This window comes from Elephantulus edwardii, unplaced genomic scaffold, assembly GCF_000299155.1.
Source record: "Elephantulus edwardii isolate Elephantulus edwardi_28Jun2011 unplaced genomic scaffold, EleEdw1.0 scaffold00143, whole genome shotgun sequence".
In the NCBI taxonomy this organism is placed as follows: Eukaryota; Metazoa; Chordata; class Mammalia; order Macroscelidea; family Macroscelididae; genus Elephantulus; species Elephantulus edwardii.
The window spans coordinates 8,795,602-8,811,627 of record NW_006399893.1 but is presented as its reverse complement, the minus strand read 5'-3'; the positions used below and the strand labels follow the sequence as shown (position 1 = coordinate 8,811,627).

The following is a 16,026-nucleotide window of genomic DNA, read 5'->3' as shown; positions in this document are numbered from 1 at the left end:
ATATATAAAAACAACCAATAAACCAGGTAAACATCTTTCTAGTATTCTTTGCCTTCAGTCAACAACCATCAGACATAAGCAGTATTTCTATGCTATGTCTTATTTGAGTCTGGCTTGAACTTCTGGTAGGTCCCTGTGAATTATGTTTTGGAATTATCTTCTACAAAAATTCTGCTAAGCTGAAATATTAATGATACTGTCTAATAATTTCTACCTTTCATTTGACATCTTTTATGTAAAATGTACACATGTGGAAAAAAAAGAAAAAAATCTCTAAATTAGAATGATGGTTCTGTTTGGGGTCTTAAATCCAAATTAGCTTTTACACTACTAAGCAAAAGTCTCAGCCTCTGGCAGTTCAAATACACCAGCAGCTCTGCGGGAGAAAACTGGGCAATCTCCTGTCTAATATACAGAGTTGGAAACCTGTAGGGCCAGCTATAAAGTGACATGATGACAATGCAGACTTTTTTTTTGGGGGGGCAGTATTCCACATTTATGCCTCCTCCCACCCAGAAGAGAAGTACCCACAACTTCAGATGGAACTTTAATTATCATTTCAAATTTGAACGGAAATACTGAGGAACATCTTTAAATAGTCTTAAAGAAAAAGTAAATGTGTTGGGAGCTCTGGTGGCCTTGTGGCAAGAAGCTGTGCTGCAATCCTGAAGGCACACAGTTCCAGGCCACCAGCTCCTCTGTGGAAGAAGGACGGTCAATTTACTGCCTCTGAAAACCTGCTGGAGGGTCAGCTATGAGTCAGTTCTGATGCGATAGTACACAACAAGAAAAAAGAAAAAGTAGCATTCTGCTGTAAGAAAGGCTTGAAGGAGATGGTCTGTGTGGTACCTTTAGAGACCAGGAAGCTATGGATGAAGCTGGTGCTTGAGCTTGGGGGATGACAGAGATTGAATGTCCCCCCAAGAAACCTATATGTAATAACAGAATGTGGAAATAATGTAATTATCCTTCAGGATCTGATAAGCCGGAGTTGTGGGAGAATTCAGGGTAGAATCTAGCATATCTTAAGCTTATCACAGCCCCAATCAGTGAATATAAAAGAAGTTTCCCTAGTAACATATCACAAGAGATAAACAGGGAGGAAACTGAGCTGAGAAGGCAGGGGGGTGGGAGTGTGTGAAGGGGAACCTCAGTATCAAAAAGAAAGAACTGACAGGTGTGGAGTGTGTCCACTTGAACCCAGGCCCCTGCCCTATGCAGCTCCTTGACAGCAGGGAAGGCAGACACATGCAGGTTTTCAAAGGCTGCTGAGTCTATAGATGCAGAAGGATACAGGAACTTCCTTCCACAACTAACAGAAAGACAATCTTCTCCTAGAGCCAAAAACCTGAATTTGGACTTCAAGGTCCCTAAACTGTAGGAGAACAAATCTCTGTTAAAACCCCTCACTGGTGGGATCTCTGCTACTGCAGAATGATAAGGATCCCCAGACACTCAGACAGGTGGTATTTGGTAAAGAAGGGAAGAGAGGCTGAAGACCACTATTAGGGTCCTGAACTCACTGTTAGGGTGTGTGGGCTTGATTCCTTCAGCAAAGGGAAGGTGCCACAATCTTTGAGGTGACTAGCTTGATCCTAGATGAACTTTTGGGAGAGGGATTTGGTGACAGTATGAACACCTCAGAGGCAACACCAGAGCCTGGACAGGAGGGAAAACACAAGGCTGAGGGTCAAGCCTTGATGCTGAAGAGAGAGGAACGGCTAGATTTTCAGCTTCTGGAAAATATATCACTCAGTGAAACTTCTTCAAGAGCATTCTTTTTGTCGAACTACTTGGTCCTTCTAAGAAAATGCTTGGCAAGGCATCAAAGAGTCTATGCTAACCCAGACTAATACATTCAGCTGCAAACTAACACAGAGAAGACATCTGCTACAAGCTTCTGAGATCTGGGGCAAAAACCACAGAAAATACTCCACCAAACTTGGTGAGGAAATGAGTTAGAGGAGAAATAGAAGTAGCCTTACAGTGAGAAATAAATCACGAACATAAGATTCAGAAGTGTCCAACAGAGTGGGCCCCAAGCCTCTCACAGCCCTGCTCCTGAAGCAGCTCCAGCAATGGCGAGCTTCCCGCCACTCTGGGCCCTCTCTCATTGCCCTCCCCAGGCCTTATCTGCACTGCTCTCATCAACACACTGTCGAATGCCAACAAGATGGTGGAATCTGATGAAGATACCACTCTACAAACAGAATACTCCAGATCTGCAGTCTTCAAACTTTGGAGCGTTGTACCCTATTTGGTTAAAGATGACATAAGCATCCAAGCTTGAGTATGCCTTCAATATATGTGCACACACCGGTTATAGAACCGCTTAACAGCTACTGTCAGTCTACCTATTACATAGGTCCCTCGGTGGTGTTGTCTGTGCTTGCAGACTCACCTAAAGAAAAGCTGGTGGCTGGAACCCACCCAGCACTATCACAGAAAAAATGAGGTCCATCTAATTCCGTAAAGATTACAGCCAACGAAACCTTAGGGAGAAGTTTCAGTCTCTAATACATAAGCTTGCCAGCAGTCAGCATTGAGACAGATTTTGATTTTTCATTAAATCTAATACAAACCAGAAGACCCGGTCCCTGCTGAGCTGACTCTGACTCCTAGTGATCACATGTGTGGCAGGGCAGCACTCTGCTGTACCAGGCTGTCAATGGTGGGCTTTCAGAAGCAGAATGCCTTCCTTACTTCTGAAGTACCTCTGGGTGGACTTAAACATCTGACCTGCCTAGCAGCAGAATCCTTAACTGCCAGTACCACCATTTTAAATGTATCTATTGTGTATGTGTCAAACAATGGGAGCTGGCATGTCAGAAATGGCAAAGATGGTACAGGACAGGCTCTGATGTGCTGTTCATAGGATTGGTATGAGCAATTCTCAATGTGGCCTAGGGGTAAGAGGCTGTGCTGCAATCCCTAAGGCACATGGTTCAAATCCACCAGATGCTTCATGGGAGAAGGATGGGCAATTTCCTCTCGTATGAATTCCTGCCTTTGAAAATCTGGAAGAGGGTCAGCTATGGGTCGATTCTGACTCAAAAGCACAAAAAAATAAACAACACACCAAAAAACCAAAAAATGAACAACAAAGAAGGAATAACATACAACCTCTGACATTTACTTCTTATGCACGTCAGTCCTCTAGAATGGCTACCTTTATCAAAAAGGGGAGGGAATGTAGAAAAGGCCTGGCTGGTGTGTAGACCTGGTTCCTTTGTCTTGTGAGAAGGAAAGGCCACGTTCAAGGTTACAGCCAAATGCTCTGTGAGGCAGGGTATGGAGAGCAGGCTGCAGATGTTTTCAACATGCTGCAAATTCTACAGCCCCAACACACCTCATCATGCCAGAGGTCTCTAACTGCAACTCTGCCCTGTTTCCTTCACACCAGACACTTTCATCCATGAGCAACTTTTCCTTCAATCTCCAACCTGGTAGATTTAGCAACCCCTGATTATCACTGCCTTACTTCTTTGTTCATTATGGGTTTTAAAATGCTGATTTTCTATCACCCCACTTGCATTTATTATCCGTGATTTTTCTATAATTAACAACTTTCCCTCATCAACTAGTTGATTATTTCAGAGATACTTTGTCCTAGAAAGGCAGGATAATGGCTGGGTTCTTTTACTTTTCAGGGTAATGAGCTGGTGTCCTAGCAACTTGGAAAGGCAACGACTGGAGTTTTCTGTCAGTTTACTGTGCTTCTGCGGCCTAAGCCTTGTGGTGACGCTGACACTGTGCTGTTAGCACTTCAAGTCCCAACAGGTCATCCATGGTGGACAAGTTTCAGCAGATCTCCAAATTAAGACAACCTAGGAAGAGAGGCCCGGAGTTTACTTCAGAAAATTAACGCTGACCACCCATGGTTTACAACTGAATAGGTCTTACAAGTGCTGGGAGGTATGGAAGTGCTAGAAGTTTGGGAGAAGGTTGGGCAATCTCCTCTCCTATGACTTGTTGTTGTTGTTATGTGTCATCGAGTCGCTTGTAACTCATAGAGACCCTATGTACAACATCCCTAAACTCTGCTCTGTCCTGTTCCAATCGTACTGTCTCCGACACACCCATCCCGATTACCCCAGTCACTGAATCAATCCACCTCATAGGGGGCCTTCCCCTTCTGCGCTGTCCCTCCACCCTCCCAAGCATGATGTCCCTCTCCAAGGATCCACTAGACGGTCAGATAAGAGTTGGATATGACTTAACAGTAAACAATAAGGGTGTTCCGTAGGCCTTAAGGTTACAGTGTCCATAACAATGGACTCAAGGAAACCAAAGATCCTGATGCATGGAATCACTGTGAATTGTTGTCAATTTGATGGCAGCTAACAATAACAACAGTCTTTTTGTTTTGGTGTATCATGATGGAATGCATGAATTCTTTTTCACCTGGTTTTAGTCCCCTGCAATCACTATTCCTTTTGATGATCTAGCTATCCCATCCTTGGATGTTGCTCTAGTGGCTGAGTGGGAAGGCACTGCATTGCTAACCCAAAGGTACACAGTTCGAACCCACCAGCTGCTGCATGAAAGGAAGATCGGCAATCTCTTCCCCGATGCAACTGCTGCCTTTGAAAACCCACAGGAGGTCAGCTATGGCGGATTCCAACTCAAAGGTACCGAACAAAAACAAGTTTTTCCAAAGAGGGCCCACTGCCTTGTCTGTATGTGACTGCTGCCACCTGAGGTGGGCTTGAATCCAACAGTTATTTCAAGGGAGAAAGATGGGCAATCTCCTCCCATGCGATGTACAGCCTCTAACAACCTGCTGGAGGACCAGCTACGAGTCGGCTCCAACTGCACAGCAGAGAGTGAAGTGGCTTGGTGGTTGTTTCCTTTTTAAGTCTTGTGGACACAGGATAGTTCACTCCTGTGTCCTTCTGATGCCACCAACAGTCTATGTTAGATTCTATGCTGTCTAGCATGACTAATATCCTATTCTGAACATTTTTTGCCTGAGACCTTCAATTGGTCATTTATCCAAGGATGTGCTTCCTTTTAGGGAAGAGGTATTTTTAAGGGAATACCAATCTCAGGACTGAGAGAATTCCTTGCTACTAGATTGTCTTTACTTTTAGGTCTTTTCTAATCATAGAGCTAAGAAACATTTCCTTTTAAGGAGAAAAAAAATTAATTTGCACTGTTATTTTTCTTTAAACTGAAGTCTACAGACTTTAAACTTTTTAATCTTATACTTTTAGCTTCTCTAGCTCCTCCTTACTGAAAATCTTGGCTCTTTCAATAAATTGCTCCAAATAATTACATAAGAAATGAAAACAAAACACTCATGTTAAACTCACTTGATGTGATTACTGATCCTGACCTGTCCTTGGAGAGGGACATCATGCTTGGGAGGGTAGAGGGACAGTGCAGGAGGGGAAGGGCCTCTACGAGGTGAACTGATTCAGTGACTGGGGTAATCAGGATGGGTATATCGGAGACAGTGCGACTGGCACAGGACAGAGCAGAGATTAGGGCTGTTGTACACAGGGTCGTTATGAGTCGCAAGCAACTCAACAGCACATAACAACATGTGAGATTAACACCAAATTAATAGATAGTTTATTTTACTTATTTCTGTTTCAAGGTTTAGTGATTTATTTTCCATTTTTAAATTATGGAAAACATCTATATAGTTCTAAAGTCAAAACAAGAAGCATCTGGAACCATCTACCTTCCTATTGGCCCCTGCATATCCCTCCTCCAACAGTAAGAATCTACATGAGTTTGCTATTTATCCATCCATTGTTTATTTTCAAAACAGAAATAAATCAACACACTCAACACAAGTGCATACGCACTGTCTCTTCCACATGAACATGGTTTACACTTTGTCTTTTAACAATGTCCATTAGACACACCATTCCATACCAGAAATGACCTTCCTCATCTCTTCTCTCAGTGGCACCATCCTTCACGTTATCAATGAGTCACCCTATCCACTCAGGCATCTGTTAGGAACATTCTCATTGCGCCTACTGTTTTCCTACTATGAACAGAACTACAAGAAGTTGTAGCATGTATACATCATTTCTTGTCTTTGCTTGTATGTATTTGGGGAGATTTATAGATACCAGTTTGCTCACTTAATGGGAAAAAAATGAATGGGCGTTTTTACTTATTCTAGGCAAACACTGTCCCTTAGTAGTGATACTATATAGTGGTCCCACCACCACACACTGGCAGAGGGCTGCTTCATTCTGGTGAACGCTGTCAGACCACTGGACTTTTACCAATTCAGTATGTAGCACATGGTATCACAGTACTGTGCTGACAGTATTTCTTACACTGTGAGTGACTTAATCCATTGTCACATGTTCAAATCAAGATTTACATCCTCCTTAAAACTGTTAATATATTTTTTACTTTTTCCAATGGATATCTTTATCTTTTCAATTTTTAGACAACATAAATTAGTGATATTAATCTTCTGACTATAATGAAATATGTTTATAAAATTATTATACACTATAGATACCTCAAAAAAAATGTAGTCAAATATATCATTTTTTATCCCTGAGTCTTCCCGGATTTATAACCTGTTCTCACAAATCTAAACTAAAAATAACATGTAAAAACCACATTTTTAATATTACTAATGACTCTCCAATTTTTCCTAATCCTTTTAAATTCTCCATTCTCAGATTATTTAAACAAAGATTAGCCTACTATGCTTGCTGTGACATTTCCTGGGCCTGGGACATCTGAGATGGCTGTGTACACAGAGGAAGTGCGACGCTGGGTGGTCCCCAAGGTCTGCAGTCCCCTCAGTCTTGACTCAACAGAGGGAATAGATTATATCTCAGAAGTTAATTATCTGATGGGAATTCCTAGCTTAAAATAATTTTAATAATTTTGGAAAATATGAACCCTATCAGCATCAGAGTTAGCTGATGCTTTCATTTCTGGAAGCTGACATCATATTATCACCAAAGGTCTATAAAATTAAATGATACACTTATGTTTGGTGCAGACACTTGTTACTTTTCTTTCATATCCTTCAACTAAAAAGAAAAGAAGGAGCTCTGGTGGCTTAGTGGTAAAGAGTTGAACTGTCAACACAACCCAAACACAAGTGGTTCAAATCCACCAGCTCCTCTGCGAGAGAAGGACGTGTTATCTCCTGTGCAATTCGCTGCCTCTGAAAATCTGCTGGAGGCTCAGCTATGAGTCAGTGTGGAATCAACAGTACATAATAACAACAAACAGAAAGGAAACGAAGCAACATGCAGGTAAATGGATAGCAGAAGAAAAAATGTAAGTAGAAAAGTAAGTTATATAAACAGAAAAATGATAAAACAGTAGTTGTGGTCAATAAAATCACCGCTGATCAGTGTGTCTCTACTTACCTGGTTAAATACTAACTGCTACTGAAAATGATTCTGAGTCAGCAAGGGAAAATGACCTATCACTCCAGTACCAGTATGGGAAAAAAATCAGTAAAGCAGGAACTACACTTAAAAATGGCTCTTTGATTAGGTATTATTGTCATGACCAGTGTCCAGAATGAAGGCTGCACAATGCAGTGGACTTGGGGGAGGGAGTGCATAGAAATGAAAGAGTTTTTCTTTTACTCATCAAGGAGAAAAGTGAATTGGGGGAGGGGTTGGGCAGGGAGAAAAGTGCAAGAATGAATGAGTAGAAACCCTAAGTCTCTGTAAACTTTCATTAAATTCAACAACAACAAAAAATGGCTCTATTTTTTCCCTTCAAAGTTTGATGCTGAAAAATAACTGTTGTTGTTGTTGACTGCTTTTGAGTCAAGCACGACTCAAAGCAACCCAATGAACAAAAGGCCTGAGGCCTCTACAACTAATGACATTTATCAAAGTTCGTGATAGTTTCCAGAGGCATGTTGCTTAGGAAATGGATGCCATTCCTGTTTTCAATAAAAAGAATTAAGGTGCTATTATTTGTAAAATGTCTTCACACAGAAGTCCACATTTGTAACCTAACCAGTAGCTGTGTATACTGCATGTTGTAACTTGTCCACTATTGACTCAAATGCTTTTCCCAATAGACTTTCACTAATACTTCACGTTGAACACTTCTCCCGAGAACATCTCTAAGGCTTTCATAAAATGCACACAAGAAACTTCGTTAATTCCAATAAAAAGGTTCAGTGGTGCACTTTTACAGCAAAGCCCTCCTCATCCATTATGGATGGCATTCCAGAAAGACACAGTGAGACATGAATACTCACGAAACATGGTGTAAAACTGCTGAGGGTTCAGGTTCCACTTTCCCCAGGGGGTCTTGTGGCCTTTAGACTGGGCATAATTAGCATGGTTAAATTCCGGTTCCGTGCCAAATGAGTCCAGGACTCTGAGCATGCACCTGAAAAGAATAAGGAAAACACAAAAACAAATCCCAACACGGTTAGTTAAAAAACTCAAAAGTTCCAACTCCTCTTCAGAGACTATTTAGAATGAAAAACTAGTTTTTGTTAGAAAGAATGCTGGGCAGGAAGTAACAGGTTTTAGAAGAGCTTGTGTGTCAAATATTTAGCTATGTGACTTTTGCATTTCAGTTGTTACAGAACAGCCACCATTTCCTTCAGGTGAATGGATTTACACATAGATTATTTCTCAAAAATCAGCTTGGTAAAAAAGGTCGTGCTCAAGCTGAGACTGAAGGCTCTCCATCTACTGAAGCCAGGGATGAGGATAAGAAAATGAACTCTCATTGAATCGATTCCACCTCAGAAGAACCACATGTGTCTCAGTGTGGAACTGGCTACAAAGAGCTTCTGAGAACTCATTTTTGAAGCAGAGTGCCAAGTATTTCTGCCAGTGCGTCTCAGCATGAACTTAAAGTGCCCACCTTTTGGATAGCAGCCCAAGTGCGAACCATTTGCACGACCCAGGGCTAAGCACTGAGCAGGTGCTCTGTGAACAGCTGCTGAGATGCAGAACTACCATTTGAGAGGTTCTGATGGGCTGACAGCACATGGCATCCTTCTCTCTCAGAATTAACCTTTTCATTAGTTAGGGTCCAGGCTTGGCACCAGATCACAATTGGGTCACACAACCTTTCTGGCTTCCCAATGCACCTAAAAGTTATGCTTATATCACATTATAATCTAGTGATTGTGCCATTATGGAAAAGTTTGAAATACTATGACAATTACCAAAAGGTGACACAGAAATAAGGTGAGCACACGTGATTGCAGAATTGATACTCGGGGCGGGGGGATTGTATACCAATGAAGGAATTTTTCTTTTACTTTTCAAAGAGAGGAGTGAACTGGGAGGGGGTGGGGTGGGCAGGGAGAAAAGTGCAACAAGGAATGAATGGAAATCCAAAATCTCTGCTTTACAGTATGCAACGAAAGACTCGTTGGAACAAAGGTATACATTCTGAAGCAAAACTTACTGATGTTTATCACATTTGTTTTTATCATGAATTCTAAAAACACCAACATGAATTTAGCTGCGGGGTGGGCTGTAAGCAAAATTAGTAATTATTCTATTTGGACCAATGAGCACAAAAGTGAAAAGAAGATTAAACGCTACGTATTAGAACAAGATGAGGAAAATGACTGTAAAATAAGTGACTGTTTCTTTACTTCCTTTTCTACTACTATTACACATTTTCTCAACTTTTGGGGGAAAAACCACGCCTCCACTCCCCCCTCCCCCCAATCAGGGACATCTACACAGTGGCCTGAATTGTTCAGGCTGAGTAAAAGGGAAATTTTACTGCCCTTTTAGTGTGATCCTCACTGCTTCTCCAGTCAAGGTCGGGACAAAAAACTAGAGAGAGGCATGCGCTCACCACTGTGCCAGGCTTTGGGTCCCAATATGGCTCCTCTCACTGAATAGCAACTCTGTTCACAACAGCACCCAGAAGGGTTCATCAGCACAATGGTGGCCAGTAGGTGAACAAGCATGAGTTGCAAAGCCCATGAAAAACAACATTTCTTTCCAATCCCTAGTTTGCTTTCTCTTTTTCTAGTGTTAAGTGGTGGTGATTATAAAAGCTTGTATCTTTCCACATACATACATCATGGTGGCTTCCTGCATGCTTTCCTGTGCCCTCCAACATGAGAGTGTGGACGGGTAAGATTAGTCTAACCACATAACTGCTCAGTTTTACCCCAAACGACTTCCACCAAACCACTAATCAAGAGGTCAGTGGTTTGAACCCACCCTGAAGCAGCAGAAGAGAAAATCTTCCAAAGCTGCTTCTACCTGAGAGTCTAACCACAGACGTCCTTTTGTTTTCCATGCTCTTTGAATAGGGCATTCCCTTCCTTTTCTTAAGAAAACTTATGTCTTAGCATATCCCACTCCTCTGCTTTTAAAATAAGACAAAGTTATTTGCTCAGAGACAGAAGTGCTCAAGAAGCAGGGAGGACTGTAGTGGCAGCTCTGCAGAAGGTTACAAAGAGTGAAGGGAGGAAGAGAAGGAAAACACAGAATCATGTGCAAATGCTGCCTCTGAAAGTGGGGCTATAGAGTATCACTCACCACAACTGGGGTCAACCAGCAGCACTCTGGGAGCTGGAAGCTGAGTGCTCCCTGGGGCAACAAAGGAGACACCGGCCATAGAGGCTTTAGTCCCTCCAGTCACTTGCCCTTGAATCTTATTAAGGATCTGTGTTCCCCAAAGACTTTGGTTGGCGATTATATTTTTTAGTGAGGAGTATTACTCAAGTTTTTTAAACTGTGAATATTTAAAACAAACCATGGCAAACAAAGATGCCAGGTGGGAGGAGCTTAACCAGAAGGGCTGGCTTTTGTCTGTTAGTGTCTAAGATGTAATCAGTGTGAAGTTAGGCTTCTTCACAATGGAAGACTATTAGACAACCACATACAACAGGAGGTGTGACTGTATCCTTACTCTCAAGGCTGGGAACTGTCTTCTTATTAAGGAGACTCACAGCTTAGGAGAGAGCAGGTCCGATGTTACAGATTTCCTTTTTTCCAATCACTTTCTAAATCTACTGGTTTTAGAACTGTGTTTGTGTTTTTAATATTTGTGACACTCCATGAATGCCTTCTGTGTGCCTGGAGCATCCGAGGCAAACGAATGACTTATAAAGGTACTTCTCTTAATGCCCGAGTATGTGGCTTCCTCCTCCAGGGACAACCTTATCATGCCGAGTGATCTGTGGGACATTTTCACACCTTATAGATGCTCCACCTCAACACTCAAATATTCTCTTGCTAGGAATTATTTCCAATTTAGAGTTTCACATAAAACAGACTGTCTCAAACTACTTGTATCTTAATTTCCTATTTAACATTACAGTGAGTTCAACAGTGGCCACAGAAAGATACGTCAATTCTTAACACCTTATTTGGAGTAAAGGTCTATGCTGGTATAATTAAGGTAAGAATCTTAAGACAAGATCAACTTGGATTATCCAACTGAGCCTGAGTTCACTGGTAAGAGCCTTTATAAGAGGCAGGCAAGGAGAGGGCCATGTAAAGACATGTAGAGAGTGGAGCTGTGCAACTACAAGAAATGCCTGTGGCTGGAGTGAACTAGCTCAGTCTCGTAAGGACAAATACTACATAAAATCATTATTGTAAAAATAGAAGGATAACTAGTAAAATATGTACAGGAACTCAAAGCAGAAGGGGTGGAGGGGTGAAGATAGGTAGGGGTGAAACCACAGGGCTGCACAGTTTGGTGGGAGGAGGGAACAGGGAAGCAAAAGGGAAGAATCCTGGCAAAAAGAGAGTGTTAAGATGGGCAAGGTCCAATGGCGACAGATTGTATACAATATAATGTATTTAACACAATGTGAATGAAGAGTAGTGTGAAACACAATGTATATAAAATCTGTAAGCAAACCAATTAAAACAAATATTGTTAAAAAAATGTCTGTGGGAAACAGAAGCCTGAAGATATAAAGGGAACCTCCCCAACAGTCTTCAGAAAGACAGTGGACAAGCCAGAATCATGCCTTCAGAACCATGGGAAAAGAAATTTCTTTTGTTTTAATCCACTGGGCTTGTGATAATGTTAGAAAAGTAATACAGCTTTCTTTGCCAAAGGCTAGGTATGGAAAAAACCAGTAATACCTGGAATAATACAAGTAGTCACAAACATATAATAAAGCTATGATGAAAATAGCACTTATCATAACCATTTTTGATACAACGCACTGGAAGCAGGAGTGGCGTCCACTTCCAAAATAACATGCCTTCAGAAACTCTATGAACTTTGATAAATGTTGATAATTGTAGACTGGCTTCAGGCCTTTTGTTCATAGGGTTGCTATGAGTTGTGCTCCATTCAAGGCAGATAACAACACTGTTAATAATATGTATTTACATGGTGGTGTTGTTATATGCCGTCCAGTTGCTTGCAATTCACAGCAACCCTATGTACCATAGCTCCGTGCCAACTTTATTATCTCTGACACACCTACCCCCCTTACCCCAGTCACTGAATCAATCCATATTGTTGAGGGTCTTCCTCTCTTGCACTGTCCCTCTACCCTCCCAAGCATGACGTCCCTCTCCAAGGAATGGTCACTCCTTGGAACATGCACAAAGTATGTCAGATGAAGCTTCCATTTAAGGAGCAGCCTGATTTTACCCTCTCTAGGACAAATCTGTTTGTTCTTCTAGCACTTCAATACTCTTCTCCAGCACCACAGCTCAAAGGCATCAATTCTCCTTCTATCATCCCTAGTCATTGTCCAGCTTTCTGACACACAGCAAGTAGCTGTAAAGATTATGGCCTGGATTGGGTGCACCTTAGTCTCCAGACTAACATCATTGCTCTTTAGTACTTTGGAGAGGTCTCTGACATCAGACTTTCCCAATGCAATTCGTCTTTTGATTTCCTGGTTGCTGGACCAAGAGTGTTGATTGTGGGGTCAAGCAAAATGAAGTTGTTAATAATCTCAATCTCTTCACCGTCTATCATGACGCTGCAATCAGCCCAGTGGTGAGAATCTTTGTTTTCTTGATGTTGAGATTCAATCCATATTGAAGGCTGCAGTCCTTGATTTTCTACAGCAAGCGCTTCAGGTCCATCTCAGTTTCAGAAAGCAAAGTTGTGTCTTCTGCATAACTCAGGTTGTTGATGATTCTTCCTCCAATCCTGGTATCGCATTCCTCTTCATAGAGCCCAGCTTCCTGGGAAATCTGTTCTGCACATAGACTTAAAAGGTATAGAGACAGGACACATCCCTGGTGTACATCCTTCACAATTTTGAACTATGCAGTGTTTCCTTGCTCTGTTCTGACAACTGCCTCCTGGTCTAACCATAGGTTTTGCATAAGCACATCAAGTGTTCTGGTATTCCTATTCTTCTAAGAGTTAGCCACAGTTTGTTGTGATCCACACAGTCAAAGGACTTTGCATGGCCAAACACAGATAGACATTTCTCTGGTACTCTCTGCTTTCAGCCAAGAACCCTGCGACATTTGTTATAATGTCCCTACTACCATGGCCTCTTAAACCTAGCCTGCACATCTGGCAGTGCTCTGCTGATATGCTATTCCAGTCATCTTTGGATAATTTTCAGCATAATCTTGCCTTCATGTGGTATTAATGATATTGCGTGATAATATCCACACTCTGTTGGGTCACCTTTCTTTGGAATGAGAATAATGAAAATAAATGTATAAATCTTTATGTAATGTTTACAACTGTCAGAAAACAGATAAAATTATATCCATAAAGATACTGATAATAAAAAGCCATAGTAATGAAACTTTACCCTCCTAAAAGACATACTAAACTTAGGTCAGATTCAATTTATGACAAAGTCATGTGAACAGAACCGTTGTTACAAGCTTCTTTAATTGGATTTCCTAGGTCCTTATAGAAATTGGATTCTCAAAACTCAATGTGTATCAAGTCCCTCCTACTTGAAAGGTCAGGTGATCATTTCACACCACCTCACAGATTCATCTACTGGTACTATCCACAATGTCCCTAGACCAAATGAAATTGGCTCACACTGAACCATATCAGCAAGCAGCACATGATCATGAATCAAAGGCACTAAAGGAAGAGGACAAAAGCTGTGCTGGAGGAATAGGCTCTAGAACCAATGAGATACCAAATGACATGTTTCAACAAACAGATGCAGCCCTGGGCATGCTCACAAGTCCATGCTAGCTGGCCAATGTATCCTATGTGTCCATTACACACACACACACACACACACACACACACACAGGAATACCAAAGAATGAATAAATTATCACATAATAGTATTAATATCACATGTTTGTAAAGTCTTGCTAAATATTATTAAATTACTGGAACAGCACATTGACAGAGAACTGCCAGAAATTCAAGCTGGATTCTGACAAGGGCATGAAACAAGGTATTGACTGCTGATGCAGAAAAATTCTAGCTGAAAGTAGAGACCACCAGAATGATGTTTGCTTGTATTATATTGACTATGCCACAGCACTACACTGTGCAGACCATAATATTATATCCATAATTAATTTATGTATAATATAAATTAGGAACTCAATAATGTTTAATTGTGTTCTGGCTGAACCCATACAGGAATCAAGAACTACTTGTTCAAACAGAACAAGGAGATACAATATGGTTTAAAAATCAGGAAAGATGTGTGTGTCAGGGTTGTATTTTCTTTCCATTCTATCTATTCAATTTGTATGCTAAACAAATAATCCAAGAAGCTGGACTACATGAGAAGCTGGAAAAGAAGGTGGTTTACCAACAACAGCACATACACAGTCTTGCTTACTGAAAGTGAAGAGGACTTAAAGTACTTACTCAAAATCAAAGAACTGTAGCCTTCAATATGGATTACATGTCAACATCAAGAAAATAAAAGAACCCACAACTGGACCAGTAGACAACATTAAGACAGATGGAGAAAAGATAGATGTAGGCAAGCACTGCATTTTACTTGAATCACAATCAATACGCATGGCAGCAGCAGTCAAGAAATCAATAGATGTATTGCAGTGGGAAAATCTATTGCCAAGAATCTCTTTAGAATGTGAAAGAGCAAGGATAACAGTATAAAGACTAAGGTGCCTGGGATCCAGTCCATGGCATTTTCAATTGCTTTCTATGTATGTAAAAGTTGTATAATGAACAAGGAAGTCCAAAGAAAACTGGTGTCTTTCAATTGCAGTGTTGGCTAAGAGTACTGAGTATGGACTGCCCAAAGAATAAATATATCTATAATTATGAGAAGTATAGCCACGGTGCCCTTTGGAGGCAAAGATGGTTTTGTATAACACATTTTGTGCATATTTTCAGAAGGGGTCAGTACCCAGAGAAGGACATCACGCTTGGAAAAGCAGGTCAGTGAAGGAGAGGAAGACCCTCAACAAGATGGATCGACAGAGTGACTGAAACAATGGGCCCAAGCACAACAGAAATTGTCAGGATGGCACAGGACAGCCACAGTTCGGCTCCATTCTACAGAGGGCCAATATGAGTCAAGTGGACTTGGTGGCACCTAACAATATTAACCAACCAAAACTGTCATCTGCTAGAAACTAAGGAGACAATACTGTGAATTTCAAATCTTCAAATAAGCCAAAAGTGGCTTTAAAAAAACCGCTGGAGATGGTGGTTTTATGATGGAATCTTAGCATGTTCATGCCACAAAGACTGCAAGCTGCATTATTAATGGGTCTCCCGCCAGCTCTACCACTAAGGTGAACGATTTATTATAAAGAAAGGAGGAATAAACACTACACTGTTCTATTAAACTCCCTCTGAGATGGTGCCTTTTCATCCAACAAGAATCAAATACCAATCAACAGTGACTATGCTAGTAATGAAATCACTCTTTTTAATTGACCTAAACACTACCACTGAGAATATTTTTCTGTCCAAACAGCCTTCTCTAACAGCGAGGTTATGCGAGTCTAGGGATGTCTCTCCTGCCCAGTTCCTTGTTCACATTTATCTGGCATTCACAAAACACCAGAAAGCAACAGATTCTGCTTCTCTTTCTTTTTTCATTTATTTTTTTAAATATATTTTTTTAAATTTAGTTTGTTTATTTTTCATTTCAATGAACATCTACAGAGATTTTGG

The 16,026-nt window shown here is 41.1% G+C and overlaps 1 protein-coding gene across 1 annotated transcript in view; it reads right to left on the bottom strand.

The window, feature by feature from the left end:
* The window catches only part of MGAT5 (mannosyl (alpha-1,6-)-glycoprotein beta-1,6-N-acetyl-glucosaminyltransferase), a 361,502-nt gene that overhangs the window by 166,566 nt on the left and 178,910 nt on the right, over positions 1–16,026 (bottom strand). The window contains exon 9 of the mRNA XM_006894455.1: positions 8,219–8,352. Coding sequence (XP_006894517.1) covers positions 8,219–8,352 — 134 coding nt within the window. The remainder of the gene's footprint in view (positions 1–8,218; positions 8,353–16,026) is intronic.